Here is a 17,569-nt window from a genome sequence, read left to right on the forward strand (position 1 = left end):
TTTTTTATTTCTTCCAAAGAAAATGTAATTTATATTTAAATACATGTATAAATATGAGATCATGGCGGCAAAACTACTCAAGTAGATACAAAATCTTGCAGTTAAATACCTAAGTAAAAACGGAAAAACTACTCAAGTAGTTACAATTCGTGCAGGTAAATACCGATGTAAAAATTTTGACGTCAAAACTACTTAAATAGTGGGATTTCTTGCAGTTAACTCGCTACTGTTAAGTCAACTATTAAAACTAACTTTATGGAACACGTGGTAACCTCCAATTAGTCCAAAATATTTTGAAAATAATTAAAAGTATTAAAAAATTCAGAAAAAAAATTAATTCCTAAAATTTTGATTTTTAAATATATTAAAAATGATTAAAAATGACAGTAGCTGAGTGCTGGAGAAAGGAAGTTCAGGGGACTCCAATGTATTGTTTGATTACAAAGCTTAAAAGGCTTAGAATTGATCTGAAAAATCTTAATAGAGAAGGGAAAGGAGATGTGTTTATGCAAGATGCAACGAAAAATAGACTGATGATGGATATCCAAGATCAATTGCAGCTTGATCCGGGTAACATTCAGCTGATAGAAGAGGAGATTGATAGAAGGAAAGAGTATCAGTTGGCTCATAAAAACTTGGTGCAGTTTCTGAAGCAGAAGGTCAAGGAGGATTGGCTAAAGCAAGGTGATGAGAATACTAAGTTTTTCCATAACAGCATTCGGAATAGGCATATTCAGAATGCCATCTACTCGATTTGGGATATGGAAGGTAATTGGCATGATAGACAAGAAGAGGTTCACAATACATTTTATGCGTACTATGAAGGTTTGCTTGGATCAGAAATGAAAAACAGAAGGAATGTCTTAGATTCAGTAGTTCAATCAGGGCCCATGATTTCAGATCAGCAAGCTATTTTTTTGTTAAAGAAATACACAGTAGAAGAAGTTAAGTCTGCTCTCTACTCGATTCCAGATGAGAAGGCCCCTGGTCCGGATGGGTACAATAGTGGTTTTTTTAAACAGACATGGAATATCACAGGAGATGAGCTAACCCATGCTGTACTTTCTTTTCTTCATTCTGGGAAAATACTAAAAGAGATTAATACCACAAATATCTCCCTTATTCCCAAATCGAGTTGCCCTAAGAATGTTAGTGAATATAGACCAATTGCTTGCTGCAATGTGGTCTACAAGATAGCAACCAAAATGATCTGTTCTAGACTAAGAGAGGTGCTTCCTTCCATTATATCTGAGAACCAGAGTGGGTTTATTAAAGGGAGAAATATAGCTCATAACATCATGCTTTGTCAAGACCTTGTAAGAGGTTATGGAAGGAGGAATACTCAAGCAGCTTGCCTTTTCAAAATAGACCTGCAAAAAGCTTATGATTCACTAGATTGAAAGTTTTTACAAGAAATGCTGATTGCCTTAAAGTTCCCAGATCAATTTGTTCAGTTGGTAATGAGATGTGTGACTACAGCCAGATTTTCACTCATGCTTAATGGGGTCCCATCGAGGCTTATCATTGCTAGAAGAGGAGTTAGGCAAGGGGATCCGATTTCCCCGTTGTTGTTTGTGATTGGGATGGAGTATCTGTCTAGAATCTTAGCTAAAGTAGCCGAGCATCCAGATTTTCAGTACCATCCTAGATGTGGCAGTTTAAAATTGACCCATTTTGTGCTTTGCTGATGACTTATTGTTGTTTAGCAAAGGAGACTTCAAAGCAGCTTATTTGTTACTGAGAGGGCTTCATCTGTTTTCGGATTCTTCTGGTCTTTCGGCTAATAAAACAAAATCTGCAATATATGGAGTTGGCCTTAAGGAGGACTGTTGGCAGAGACTGTCTGAGATCTCAGGTTTCCAGAAATGTAGAGTTCCATTCAAATATCTAGGGATGACCATTAGCAACAAAAGAATCTCCAAGGCAGATTGTGAGGTTTTGGTGGATAAAATGGTGAAAAGGATTCGTATTTGGAATACCAAGAACCTCTCTTATGCAGGGAGGTGTATCCTTATAAATTCTGTGTTATTGACAATCAACATTTATTGGTCTCAAATGATTGTCCTGCCTAGTTCAGTGATAAATAACATTAACCAGATTTGCAGAGATTACTTATGGAGGAAAGGTGACAATGCGGAGGGTCATGGGCGAGTTTCATGGACAGATATTTGCAAACCCAAGCAGAAGGGAGGTCTGGGTTTTAAGAATATAGGGCTCTGGAATAAGTGTGCCTTAGGGAAGCATATATGGGCCATCGCCAACAAGGAGGACAATCTGTGGGTGAAGTGGATACATGCGGTTTACATAAAGCATGATGATTGGTGGGATTATGCAGCTCCCGCCTCTAGCAGTTGGTATTGGAAACAACTAGTTAGGATCAAGAATGAGCTAAAGGACCTATTTCTTCAGGGAGGTTCCAGTTGGACTCGGTACAGCATAACTCAAGTGTACAAGATGCTGCAGACCAGTTCAGAGAACAGATGGAAGTTTGCTGCTATCTGGGACAGGAATGGTTATCCTAAACACAAGTTTATTGCTTGGTTGGTTCTTAAACAGAGGATGCCGACTAGAGATAGGCTGTGCCGGTTTGGAATCACTCAAGATATAATGTGTGTCATCTGTGGTTGTTTTGCAGAGAGTCATCGACACTTGTTTTTTGAGTGCCAGTTCAGTAAAAGTTGTCTGGGGCCTATCTTGTCGTGGCTAGGGATAGGTTCTAACTTATTTGAACTGACTGGGTTGATGAATTGGATTAGAAGATGCAGACACTCTGCTTGCAGAAGAAGAGTTTACATCAGCTCTATCATTGCTTGCATTTACTACATTTGGAGAGCTAGGAATTCAGCTCTTTGGAAGCTTCAGATTCCGATGGTTGGGAGTATAATTCAGAGTATAAAATACCAAATTTGTTACAGAGTTACTTGTTGTCTGTCCAAGAATATAGGAAAGGATGATTTCAGTTGGGTCAGTTTTTTACAATGTAATTAAGGTTTTGTTTGTTAGGGGTTGGTGTTTGTAATTGATTGGTGTTTGTAATTTGTTGTGCATAATACAAGATAGTTGATTTACCAAAAAAAAATGATTAAAAATTTAGAAAAAAATAAAATATTTTAAATTCCAACAAATTCACACAAATATTTTTAACACTAAAAAAATATTAATTTAATGAAAATTCTAATTAAAATTATAAAAAATTCATTTTGATTTTGATTAAAGATCTAAATACAATCTTATTTAATGTTGATTAAAAATGAAATTTTTATGATTTTTAGTTAGATTTTTCACTAAATTACTGTTATTTTTTTCTGTTTTAAAAATACATGTTTTATTTTTAAAGAATTTAAATCATGTTATTTATTTTTTTTAGGAATTAATTTTTTTTCCTAAATTTTTAATTAATTAAAAAATATTTAAAAATTAAAAAAATGGACAAATTGGAGGCTTACATGTGGTACAAAAAAAAACATAAACAAAACAACTCCAACTACACAAACAAAAAACTTCTCCACTCTCTAGAGAGATCCAAGAAGGATAACCCCTCAAATCCTTTGTGCGATATACCCAAGTAGCAACCCAAAACTTAACCCTCTCCCAAATGATATCACAATGGCAAAACTTTTCATCAAAAATTCTGCTATTCATTTTTAACCATATTATTCAAAAACAAGTTAACATCATAGCCCAAATCCCACCAAAGAAAAAGGAAATAGGAAAATACATATTATAGCCCCAAAACAGGACACAAAACACAAAACACAAAACATAGACTAAACCATAAAAATAGGCACAAAACATGACTCAAAATAAACAAACAACATACCTGTCAATTTGAACATATAGCTGAGACTACATAATGATAGTCTTCTTATAGACAAAATCTCAAATGAAGAGTAAATCAAATGAAGACTGCATTTATCCGAGACTACATTGGCTCACAAAAGAATATATATATAAAAATTAAGTTAACAATATTAACAATAAAACAAACAAAACATATAGATAAATATACATATACTTGTGAATGTCGAGAGGATGATCGGAGAGCTTGGGGACGCCACCTACGATGGAGCTGCCTGAGAGGATGATTGGAGGACGCCTTCGCCGCCTATAAAAGTTGAGTTTGGGGTTCAGTCATTTGGGGTTTGAGGTCTAGGATAAGAGAGAGACTTACAGAGGTTTGGGGTTTGAGGTTTGGGGTCTGAGAGGAGAGAGTGGGGTTTGGGGTCAGAGAGGTTTGGAGTTTGAGGTTGTTTGGGGTCTAAGAGGAAAGATTAATTACAGAGATAAAATTAAGTTTTTGGGGTTTTTTATTTGGTTTCGCGCGAAATATGGGAGATATGCACACCTGTCTCTGAAAGTACCTCTGGTGACGAAAATTTTAATGTCGTCGCTAGAACCTAATTTTCTTGTAGTGATAATTTAAAATAGATTCACGTTAGACTAACATCTTAAACTAAGACTCACTCAATCTTAACAAATTTACACAAGTGAACAAGACTAAAAACAAACAAACAAATTTGAAAGTGATAATAGTTCGGATAATAAGTAAATCGTGCAAAACACAACACAAGACTAATTAATAATAGTATTCCATTTTATCAAGGAATTAAAGGCATACATACATTAAGTTACACTAATAACATGCATGCATATTTACACCGTACGTAAATATGCCTGCTCATGTCATATCATGTGTAACATCATTATTCATTACTAATAGCATTATATATATATATGATTGACATTATTTCATATATATGTAGGCGTCAATCGACATTACATAGAATACATATTAGAGTCCAGCACAAGCTCCGGTACCAGCCACTCCAACACATATACATCCAGATTGGCAAGGTGACCAAGGCGCGCAAAATTTACCAAAGCATTGAGCATTCTTTCCTGAACTTTGTAGCAATAATATATCTGAAAGAGAAGGTTCGACAGTGAAAGTGACCTGTGCCTGTCCAGGATAATTATCTGAGGAGTAAAGTGGAAGATTATTCAGAGCTCTCCCGCCACCTGCAAAACTAGTGGATGGAAGAAACACAAGAGCAATAACTATAACATAGCTCATCATCATCACCACACTAGTATTCTTAGTACTCTTCTCCATTTTCATCGTATAATAATATGTATAGGATTCGATCTCACTTGTTGTATCAGTTCCTAACACCCTAACACTGTATTTATAGCACTTGAAATAATATATCCATGGTCACTGGTCATGATTTTTGCCTATACCTATCCTCTTTATTACGAGGGGTCCATTCCTCATAATTAAATTTGTATTTGTAGTATTAAATAATAATAATAATAATAATGCACACTAGGAGTGTTTGACAACAGATACACCGACACATTACAAGATTCTTTGATACAATAGTCTCTAACTTTCTATTATTATACGTTAGAATTGTGATTGATTTGTTCACTCCTATGTTTTATGTTTTGTGCTATCGTATGAACAAAGGCTCTCGGAAGAGGGGGCAGTGGCCCTATTTTTTTTTTTAATTTAAATTTTATCTTCATTTTTGCTTTTATAAATTATTTTTTACCATCTATATCAAATATATACTAGATACAAATAATGTGCAATATGCACGTTTATTTAGTTTTATTTATAGAATTTATTAATTATTTTTAATATGATACTATTCGAGTTTAAGTTTAATTAAATTTTATTTAAGTTATAAAATTTATAGTTTTATTATTTTTAAATAATTATTATTGTAAAATATCTCAAAAATATCATATTTTAATTTGTTTAATTATTTATTATTTTTAAATAATTATTCTTTAAAAATAATTATTATTTATTAGTCAAACATATGTACACACACTTAATAGTACTACTTTACCTTTCTTTATCACAAAACAAAATAGTTTCCAACATCAATATGAAGAAAAAAATAGATACATATGTTTGACAATTTTCTAGTGACAACAGATACACTGTATTATTTTATTTTTTTATTAAATGTCACTATTAATTACAACAAAAAATTAATTAGACACAAGTTATTACTAATAAATAATGTCACTTCCTATAACACTCTAACATTGTATTTATTATCTTGGTTTTGGTTGTTGATCCTTCGCTACCTAATTTTAATTATTACATTAATTTAATATTAACCGATACATTAAATATTAATCCATGCGTATATGTACCTATTTATCTTGGTTTTTGTTGTTGATTTCATCTTAGTAAACTCGATGGACCAGAACAATATACAACATTATTCTATCCAACACTCCATACACATGTATTAATATAATAATCATAATGATTTTACATGTTCACATGGACCATAACAAAAATTATTGGATTAAGGGCTTATTATAATTTATTATTACAAATTGGGAGATCAAGATTGAAACCATTTTTCTTTTAGCATAGGACTGATCATATGTTTCACGTTTGCTACTTTTGTGTGAGAATAATTATCGAAGCCTACATGGGTGGTAGATTAGAATTAGTAATATATAGAGTGTTGATATTTGACATCTTATGATGCCCAATACTACATGAGATGATACCCTATGATTGGTTAGCGATACCCCATAATACTTATTAAATTCAAATAAAGAACTCTAATGCCGCTAATTAATGTCCTCTAATAATAGTTATTAGCAGCGGACTGACACACCCGCCGCTAATAATTTATTATTGCCAGCGGGAAATAGGGGCGGAGTCCATCGCTAATAGTTGTGTCAGAGGCGACATTATTAGTTGCAGGGTCTGCCGCTAATAATATTTTTATTATATATTTTAAATAAATTAATATTTATTAAATTTAAATATTTTTAAAAATAATTCATAATAAAATTTTACAAAATAACCAATTAATTAATTTAAACATAACTAACATTAAAATTAATATATAATGTTAATATTTATCAAACTAACTAATATCATTATTAATATCAAAATTAATATTTAAATATATGACTTTCTAAAAAATGTAGAGCATAAGATTTGTAATTTTTTACCCTAATACAATCAAGCACTTGATCCATAAATTGTTGAGGTAAATCAACAAATTCCTAGTAATGTCCCGGACACAACATGTAACTTGAGTGCCTAACATGTGAATAAAAGCTCGGTCCTCCTGCCCGTCCACTTTGTTTGTCACAGGATCAAGCTCTAGATCCAATGGTTTACCAGATTTTTCCTTCGTTCTTCAAGAACATTATTACTAACAAGGCCACGACCATTTCTTCTTGTCGATGGGGATTTAAAATTTATTAACAATGACCAATATTAGTATTGTTGTTATATTTCTCTAACAATATAATTTCAAAAAATAATTTTGATATAAAATATTTAACCTAACTTGCAGGATGACGGTACCCTAGAAGGATCTGGCGGGTCTCAACCACCACTATCTTCGCCGTGATAGGTTGTTATATCAGCTAACATTATACTTCAGTTTAAAAATTATTAGTTAGTAATTAGCATCAAATTAAATTAGAGGTATACTAGTTCATATCGCATTCAATTCGTAGACATAGTAATTACAAAAAAACTTTATTATATTTCAATATATAGTTCTGTTACACAAATAGAAAAACTAAACTTAGTAATCACTATCATTTGCATCAGTTATCAGAGACACATTTTCATCTTCACATAGCTCAAGTAGCAATTCATCCTCTGGATCTGCGACTTCCTTATGTCCTTGCATATCACCTTCGTTGTCACCCTCTTCATTAGCCCCAACATATGCAACAGGTTGATAATATTGCATAATCAACTTTCTGAGGTCCACAATCAACACAAAATTTGATGAGCATGTTTCATGTACAACATCAATAGCATCATTAACCTCATCATAATTGTACTTAATGTCCCAAATTCGTCGATGATTCATATCTTCTACAACTTTCCAATCACGACCTCTAAGTAGATGATCGAGATAGAAAACTTGCGTGGCTTGGCTAGCAAGTATATACGGCTCATCATTGTACCATTCACCACTGACATTTATATTGGTCATATTATTTTCAATGATTGTTTTCTTCCTTCTTGAATTTTTATTAAACCATTTGCACCGAAATAATGCCACTGAATATGCACCCGTGAAAGATAGTTTCACTACTTCTTCCGGCGTGCCATAATAATTAAAACATTCTGTTCTGCCAACAGACACTCCACTATTTTGGGTGGTGCATTTTTTATCACGGTCGTATGCAATAAATTGAACACCATTGACTATACAACCTTGGTAGTAGGTTGCCAAATGATCTGACTCAGATGCTAATGCTAGCAATTCATCACCATTTTCCAAAGACTCAAGCTTGTGCAAGTCATATATCTAAATACATAAAACTGTATTAGATTCAGAAAAATATATCATTAATAAAATGAAAGTTCAAAGTTGAAAGCTACCTTCTTATGAAACCATGAACGAAATTTTTTCCTATGCAAACAATCATGATCACCATCCGGGTATTTTTGTCTAATCTCTTATAGGTGTTCGTTGTTAATTAGAATAGTGTTACGATTCTTGATAATAAAAAACTTATAATAACCACACATGTTCTCATTTAAAAAGGAATAAACTTACTCTAAATAAGCCTGAATTTCAGGAGAATTCTCAAGTATGAACCACTCAGCTATTTCACGACTATTATGATTGAGAGGCTTCAAAGTTCCATTTGTGAGTAGACGACATTGAGATTGGAAAAATGTAAGGTTTCGTAGGATATAAGTTGCAACTTCATTTCGATCAAGACAGTTAAATCTTGTTTCAATGTCTTTGAAATACATTAAACAAAAGGTCAAAGCCTCATCTGCAACATAGCCTTCGACGATCCACCCTTCAGGGCTAGCTTTATTTCCCAGGTAATTCTTCAATTTTTTCATGTACCTTTCAAAAGGATACATCCACCTCATAAATAGCGGGCCACCCAATATTGCTTCTTCTGGCAAATGTAAGACCAAATGAATCATTATGTCAAAAAATGCTAGAGGAAAAGTCAACTTCATCTTGCACAATATTTGAATAAGGTTATTTTTTGTTTCCTTCATATCTTTAACATTTCAAGTCCTCGAACATATTTGCCTGAAGAAATTGCACAATTCTGTAACAGTGGTCGATATAGATTTTGGGATAAACTTGCGAATACCGAGAGAAAGTAATCGTTGCATTATCTACAGCGACAATATGTCATCGCTGAAGAGTGTGTTGATTTATATGTCGGATAATTGTGCATGTCATGGAATGTATCGATAACGCTAGGCAGTTCCTTAGTCTGAAGATTCATCTTTAGAAAACAAAATTTAACAAAATCTCAATTAAATATTGAAATTATTATTGAGATAACTTAAAATATTTCAAATTATCCATATATTTTTATTTACCTTCTTAAATCGATCAAAAGCATAAGAAGTCGATCCATGGAGACTTGGATTCTTCTGTTTTGCTCTGTTGGCAGCATTTGCCTTTGAGCGTGCCATGACCTATGGAGTGGTGAAAAGGTGAACCAACTTCTGCCAACTCTTGTTGTCCATGTCCTCCAGTGGATTCTTTCTGGCTGTCTCGATATCATCATACACTCCATGTTCATCGAAGTGTCTTTTCTTGTGACATTTTCTATCCTTGTAGCGATCCTGAAACTCTCGCTCAATCCCAGTCTCTATCAGTCACCACTTAGGGAGAGCTCGGGGAAGAATGAAAAGTTCCTTAAAAAAACTGGTGAGATTTTTTAAATTATACAAAAAAAAACATTACATGTGAATAAGTAGATAAATTTACCTCAAGTTTTTCCATCAATCCACTCTTGTGCTCATCCTATTCACTCTGCCATGAGCCATAATATAACGAGACATGGTGACCTATAAGGTTATTAAGTCTCGTGAACAATAACCCAAAATCACGAACTGCTTTATAGGTTCCCTCATTTAGATCAAATTGTAGAGCAAAGGACCTTTATTGTCGTTGAGGAGCTGCTGCAAATTTTTGGATCGAGACCGACCTATTCTTTTTGCGGCAGCCGCTTCATATGTTAATTAAACAATACAATTAAATTGAATAAAATAATAGCAATTTGTCATTTATTGATAGAAGATAGGCTAATTATAATATATTACATGTCTCACAAGAAGTAGGAACTCGGGTGGGATCTGGAGGAGGAGGAGCCGCTTCATCACTGCCATGAGAACGAGCAATAGTAGCAAGCATATCTTTGCAGTTTAAATAATTGTTAACTTAAAATCAGCTATAGTTGGAGGTAAACTACATAACTTAAATAATTTTGATAATGGACTTGAAACTATTGAAACAAACATTATTCTGCCATGGTAATACACATTAAACATACAAATATGAATATGCATAAGAAAATATTATTCCCCATCAATGTCAATTACTACATAATCATCTGTACTTTCTAAATCATCTTTACTAATTTCGTCATCATCAATGTCATTGATGAAATCATTATCCACATCCGGAATAGATCTAGATGTTTCCCCAATTATGCTGGTGTGACCAGGTCGATCCAAATGCATAATCTCCAACTCTCCTAATTCCACAGTGAGTACAAAATTTGATGAAGTGCTATCATGCATGACATCAACCTCATTATCATCATCAATACTTAGATGATCTCATATCTTTCGATGATTGACTTTTTCTAATACCTTCCAATTTTTGTTTCTTGAAGGATCTGCCAAGTAGAAAACTTGTTTTGCTTGAGTGGCGAGAATAAAATGATCGTTCTTGTACCACTCAAAATTAATCATGATACTAGTCAGGGGATATGATTTTATTTTTGCTACTTTTACGACATTGTGATTCAAAAATCTGACAATTGTCTTTTAGGAATAACAATATCCACATTTCTTTTTGGAAGATTAAATTTAGTCTATACGCTCTGAAGGTATTGGGAATAAAAAGTCAAAGCTTCATCGGCAACTGTAATGACCCACTAATCTAGACTAATTGGACCATTATCGAAACTATACATAAAACTTACATTTTTACGAAAATACCATAATTTATTGAGTAACTTGAAAATAAGAGTTATTTACAAATAAACAGAATACTAAGAAGGATTTTGGGATCCCATTGTCTTTAAAACAAAACAAGATTTAAAATAAAAGATATTACATAATAATGCGGAAAATACACATAAAAACCATAAAAACATAAAAGGGAGACTATATCCTCGAATCGAATAACGCTCGGCCCCTTGACTCCATTCATCATCGATACACATTCTCCAAGCGTCACGAATCTTTCCGCCTCTAAACTTATTTTCCTGCATATAAACATAAAGGAGTGAGCCTAATGCCCAGCAAGGAAAATCTAACACAAAATCATATACATAAATTCATAAGAAAACATAAAGACTTAACATAACACATATAACATACACTTATTATAATGGCCATTATTACTTGGGGTCCCATAGACTAAACAAGCATATGCCCATGGGATTAGTGGGGTCCTACTAGCTAAGTAGGTCATATGCCCATAACCCATTTGGGGTCTTGTTAGTCATATGGGTCATATGCCCAAGCCTACAAACATACACATATATCATAACACTTTTAATAACATAAAACATATAGATAACATAATCACATAACATGTTGATTCTAGCCTATTTCCTTACCAAAGTTACCGGGATTATGGACTGAGTTGGGACTTTTGGAACACTCCTAAAATCATAAGAAAGAGTGAGTCTAAGAAAGGAGATGAAATGAAAGAGATGGAAAGACTAAACCATAAAAAAAACATACTTACCGACTTATATGCTTAAGAGCTTGGATTCCCTAACCAAAATAAGAATAAGGTTAGGGGACTGAGTAGAAGGTTTTGAGAAAGGAAATAACATAAAATACAGAAAGGAACTAGAGTCTTGGGTTTACCTCAAAGATTGCAAGACCAATCTAACATCCACCAAAATACTATAGAACTCACTTCCCAAAGTGTTTGATAAGCTTATGATGTTTAAGCTTATAGTTTTTCCCCAAACCAAGTGTTTACACTCTCACACTCACTTAACACTAGCAGCCTCTGAACTTAGAGCAAATGGTGAATAATGGCTGGGTACTAGGTCCTATTTATAGAGTTTGGGAATGAAAATATCTTGATTTTACTTGAATAAAAATAATGGCTTTTTAGGTGAAAATCATTTGAATAATCGTTCAGCAGAGGCTGAAGACTCGTTCAGAAGATGCTGGACTGTTGAAGGAGTTTGAATGGCTGAAGGGAAAAGAATTCAAATGTATTTGAAAACATGCTGGTGGAGGCGATATATCGCCCCCTATAGGCGATATATCGCCTGGACCTTTGTTCCCGAGGCGACCGTGCATCGATTCGTGTTTTCCGTATCTACGTGCTGCGATATATCGCCCCCTATAGCTGCGATATATCGGCATACGCTGAATATTTAAACACGAATTTACACATTTTTAGCTGAGTTTGAATGGAGTAAACAGCCTTGACTAAGCCCTCAACGTGCTCAAAGCTGCTGACTGACCCTATACATTCAAACTTTTACCCTTATTTAATTTAATCCTCAAAAATACTTAATCCTTAATTACCATTCAAAACATGTGCTTAAAATCCTATTGGTTGATGTCTAAACCTTATAATATAATAATATAATCCTTAATATCAGACACATTAATCAAACCTTAGGTTATACTTGATATTCTTAAACTATAGGTTAAACTTAGAAAATCTATAAGTACTACTATGAGTGTCCAAATAACTCTCGGTCTGAACCAAAAATCCATAGTAACAAAGATAACACTTAAACATACTATAATACTACTAAACAATTAGCTAAGTAAAGTTCTTGGACTCTACAACAACATAACCCTCTGCTATAGAACCTTCAGGACACGCCGTATTCCTGACATAATTTTGTAACTTCTTCATATATCGCTCAAACGGATACATCCACCTCATGTAAACTGGTCCTCCGAGGATAGCATCTTGCGGCAAATGAAGAATTAAATGAATCATTATGTCAAAAAAGGTTGGAGGAAAAATCAACTCCAATTTTCACAAAATTTGTATCACTTGATCTTCTACTTTCTCAATGTCCATAACAACCAATGTACACACACAAATTTGGTTAACATCATTTACACCTTCTTCGTTAGTGTCTTGTTCACCAATAACACCATTGATGATGTCAATCATCTCATCAGTTATTGGTGAACAAGACACTAACGAAGATGGCGTAAATGAATGAATTTAAGATGGATGTGCCAGTAGTGCAGAGAATCAATTTGATGACCTATTTCAAGAGGTCGAAGCTGAGTTATACCCTAGTTGTACTTGGTTGTCTTCCTTGAAATTCTTGCAGAATATTGATGCACAGGAAGGTCATGAATAAATATTTTGTTTAGAATATGTGAAAATAGCATTAGGGTTTATTAGTTTATTTTTAATAAAATAGGGATAGAATGCATAAAATTTGTAATGATTTGAAATACTAACAATATAATTATTAGCAAGAAAATAAAAATAAAGATTAAGGATTATGACTTAAGTAAATAAATTAATTAATCATGTACGAATAATTAAGTAGTATATTATAGGGTAAAAAATTAATTAATTAGTCATATACTTATAAATTAAGTAGTATAGTGTAGGGTAAATAAAAAATAATTAATTAAATATGTAATGTTTAATTAGTAAGAAATTACAATTAATGATAATAATATTATCACTTAGTATAGAAAAATAATTAATTTAATTATTCATTTATAAATTAAGTATTAAATTATATGGCAATACATAATTTTTTTTACTAATTAATGTTGAAAATTAGGAAGAATTTTACAATTAAATAAAATTAAGTCATAACTAACTAAGTGAAATATAAGTTCATACTAATAAATGTAGAATTTTGGTAATTGATATTAGTAGAGAGCAATATAAATAATAAAATAATTAATATTGTATTTGGATTCTACATATCTCTGATAAAACATAGTATTAAGTAACAAAAATTAAAATAATTTACTATTCGTAGTGAAAATCAGACTTTTAAGAGGAATCTGTGCAATTAAAAAGATATATTGAGGGTTTGGTGTGAGAGATGAGCACTATCGTGTCAAGATTTACTATGGACATGCCACTACCACTAGAGTTTGATGATGCTGGATCTATCCAACTAAAAGCTAATAATATGAGGACGATGAAGCTACAAAAGATGATGCCGATCTATAATTGTATTTTTTTTTTTAATTGTTGTTTCAAGATATTTATAATTAATTTAACTTTGTTTAATGTTTGAAAGAAAAAATAATGTAATAATTTATATAATGTATAATCATTATCTGTATTATTATCATATAAGATTCGATCTCACTTGATCAGTGCCTAACACACTAGCAATGTATTTATATAGCAGTTGAATTAATATATCCATTTATGATTTAATATATTATTTGAGGTGCTCATCATGATTTTCTCTAAACAGGATATTAATCAAATATTGAAGTCTAATCCTTCGGTACCTAATTTTAAATATTACATTAATTAATAAATATTAATGTATCCATATATGTACCTGATTTATTTTTAAATAATTATCTTTAAAAAATAATAAATAAGTAGTTGAGAAGACATCTTATTATCTAGGATTTGGTTGTTGATCCCATCTGAGTAATCAATGGACCTGTACAATATACAATATTATTCTACACAACAAATGTACAATATAATTGATTAGTCAATGATATTGGACAATGTTTATTTGCCCACACTCCATGCACATATTATACTCACAATAATTTACACATGTATTAATATTATACTCATAAGGTATTATATATTATTATAAATTATTATTACAAATTGGGAGATCGAGATTGAAACCATTTTTTTTAGTATAGGACTGATCATATGTCTCACATTTGCTTTTTTTTGTGTGATAATTATTGAAGCGTACGTGGGTAGTTGTTTCACATTGAAGTATATATATATATATTTATATATATTATAAAAGAATATGTGTAATGGGTACCCATGTTTTGACCGAGTTTAGCTTCCGTACTCTCTAAATCTAATAATACTCATTGAGTACCCTATAATTTAATAATCAGAATAAAATGGTACTTAAATTTGGTTAATAAATTTATAAATATGACCAAATTTCCATCATATCATATGTAATTTTATTTCAATATAAAAAAATAATTTAAAATTTTATTATATAAAACAAAACATAATAAAAAAATGAATAAATAGCATTTTCGCCCACCAAACTATGATTATTATATGATCGTGCCCCTAAAGTATTCTCAATGTTAAAAATCAAACCCACACCACAACCTGCAAATCGAACCCAGAATGTCTAACAATACCAGCAAATTCACAATAACAACAAAAGAAAACAAACAAAATTTGATTTGACAGTTTTGGTTGGGTCATGTCGTATTACCAAAAAATCAAACCTAAAAGTAAAAAATTTATACACAAACTCAAAAATTGAAATAAAGAATCCAAAATTTCATACCCAGAATGTCATCCCATTGCAAAAAATCTGGCTATTATTCTTATTCGCCGAAACTGCCCTCCATGTCACCCTCAAAGATCCTCCATAATTTCCCCTCGTTGCCGCCATCAAAGCTTCGCAACCCATCAGAGAATGGATTTCATAGTTGGATCTCACACCTACACTGATGGCCCTCAAAGCGTTGAAGTCTCAATCTTCATATTTTTCCAGCGACGTCGATATTTCTCCACTAATGGCCCACGATTGTTCTAGCTAGCACTACAAAAAATAAGGCTTATACCGAGAACAAACGTCGTCGGCATAAGCCTGAATGTTCTTGGTATAGCTTCTATCGAGAACATGTTCTTGGCAATAAGTCCTCGGTACATCCGCGTCGGTAGAGGTAAACTTCTACCGACGACATACAATATGTTCTTGGTATAAGTTGTATCGAGGACATGTCGTCGGCAGAGAGTGACCAATGTCCTCGGCACACCCAACCCAAATTTTTTATATTGATGGGCTATACCGAGGACAATATCCTCGGTATAGAATTAACCAATATTTTTCTTTATATATTTGTAATGTTTATTTACTTATTTATTTATTTATTTATTTATTTTGAATTAAATATAAAACAATAGAATCAAACTAAAACAATTATATTTAACATATAAATCAAAACATAAGAGTACATTTACTGAATCAAAATAAAGACTTGTCCTAAACATGAAAATGTAATAATCCATAGTAATAAAATTCACACATAAGTCCTACTGACTCGGTGCTCCAACATCGGGATCATCAGGTGGTGGTGGGGCACATTGAGATCCCGGGGTGATACAATGAGTCTGAATGTGCTCCTCTAATTGCCGAATACGCTCTCTCATCTCAAACATCTCTTCATCTCTAGTTTGTGGAGGATCAATAGTAAATGGAGTTCGGTCCCTTATGTTAAGGATACATCCATATCCTTTCTGATGGCCCCGTCATTTTTCGAAGACAGTTTGTACCAAAGATATGTCTTCATCTTCAAACGCACTCGAAACTGGTGTGGAACTCTCAGTATCAGTTGTCTGTGTCTGCTGTGTGTCGTGATATGCACGCAATTCCTCCTATGATACAATGTATAATGTAATTATGTATTGTAAACAAACAATTAAAATTTTGAAAAATGTGTAAAAAAACTTAATGTACCCAAGTTTTTTTGGTTGTCCCTGTCACCCACCCTGTGCCTGATTTATGGTGAGTATCCATCCAGCTATCCGGGATGGGCTCAAGTTGCCCAGTCTCTAAATTGCGCTGTCACGTACATATATTTTTATAAAATTAATAATTAAACGTAAATAAGAAAAACAAACTAAAAAATAATTAATTAACTAACTTTTTTATAGCGCAGCGCTGGGATTGACTGAGAACCTCTATAGCTAAGCTCTTTCAGTTTCTTCCTATTTTCCTTGTTGACCACAGAACGTTTCTGCAAAAAGCTATCGTTAGTTATATATTTAATTAAGATAGTTAAGTTTAGCAAGAAATTATTACAGTAATTTCAGGGCGTTGGAAAAATTCAATGGCTTTTTGCCATTGCATATCTGTGCAACCACCATAACGATTTTGTGGCCCATTAATCGTTAAATTCTCTTTAATATCGTACTTCCAGTCAGAATACTTTTTCGCACACGATGTATCAATGCCTCTCAAGATCCCAGCCATGTTTAGGCCTTTGCTCTTGAGTTGTAATAGGATTTGTTGAGCAATAACACTACAGGAAAAACAGTTATTACCGGCGGAGAAAACCGCCGGTAATAGTGGAAAAAGCCGCCGGTAATACTTTTCCCAGCGGAATCCGCCGGCAAATATCCGCCGGTAAAAACCGATCGATAAAGGCCATTATTGCTGGCGGAACTAGCCTCCCGCCAGAAATAATATTTTTACCGGCGGACAATTACCGGCGGAGCCCGCCGGTAATAATTTGGTCAGAATCACGTCTGACAAATTATTACCGGCGGTTTCCGCCGGCATTAATCCACCGGTAATGGTAAAATAGATTTTAAAAAAATAATTAATTTTTATAAATTATATATAATTAATATTAAAT

At 32.8% G+C, this 17,569-nt stretch overlaps 1 protein-coding gene across 1 annotated transcript; it reads left to right on the plus strand.

Annotated features, from left to right (window-relative positions):
• The first annotated feature begins 380 nt into the window (after nt 1-380).
• LOC133802077 (uncharacterized) lies at nt 381-1,400 on the plus strand. The gene has a single exon (XM_062240323.1). It carries the CDS (start codon nt 381-383, stop codon nt 1,398-1,400), a length of 1,020 nt encoding a protein of 339 aa, XP_062096307.1.
• Nucleotides 1,401-17,569: the final 16,169 nt, after the last annotated feature.

The sequence above is a fragment of the Humulus lupulus genome, chromosome 9 (genome assembly GCF_963169125.1).
Source record: "Humulus lupulus chromosome 9, drHumLupu1.1, whole genome shotgun sequence".
Lineage (NCBI taxonomy): Eukaryota > Viridiplantae > Streptophyta > Magnoliopsida > Rosales > Cannabaceae > Humulus > Humulus lupulus.

What these genes read in the sequence shown, in the direction of transcription:
- LOC133802077 (XM_062240323.1), top strand. Translation starts at nt 381, where the DNA reads ATGACAGTAGCTGAGTGCTGGAGAAAGGAAGTTCAGGGGACTCCAATG.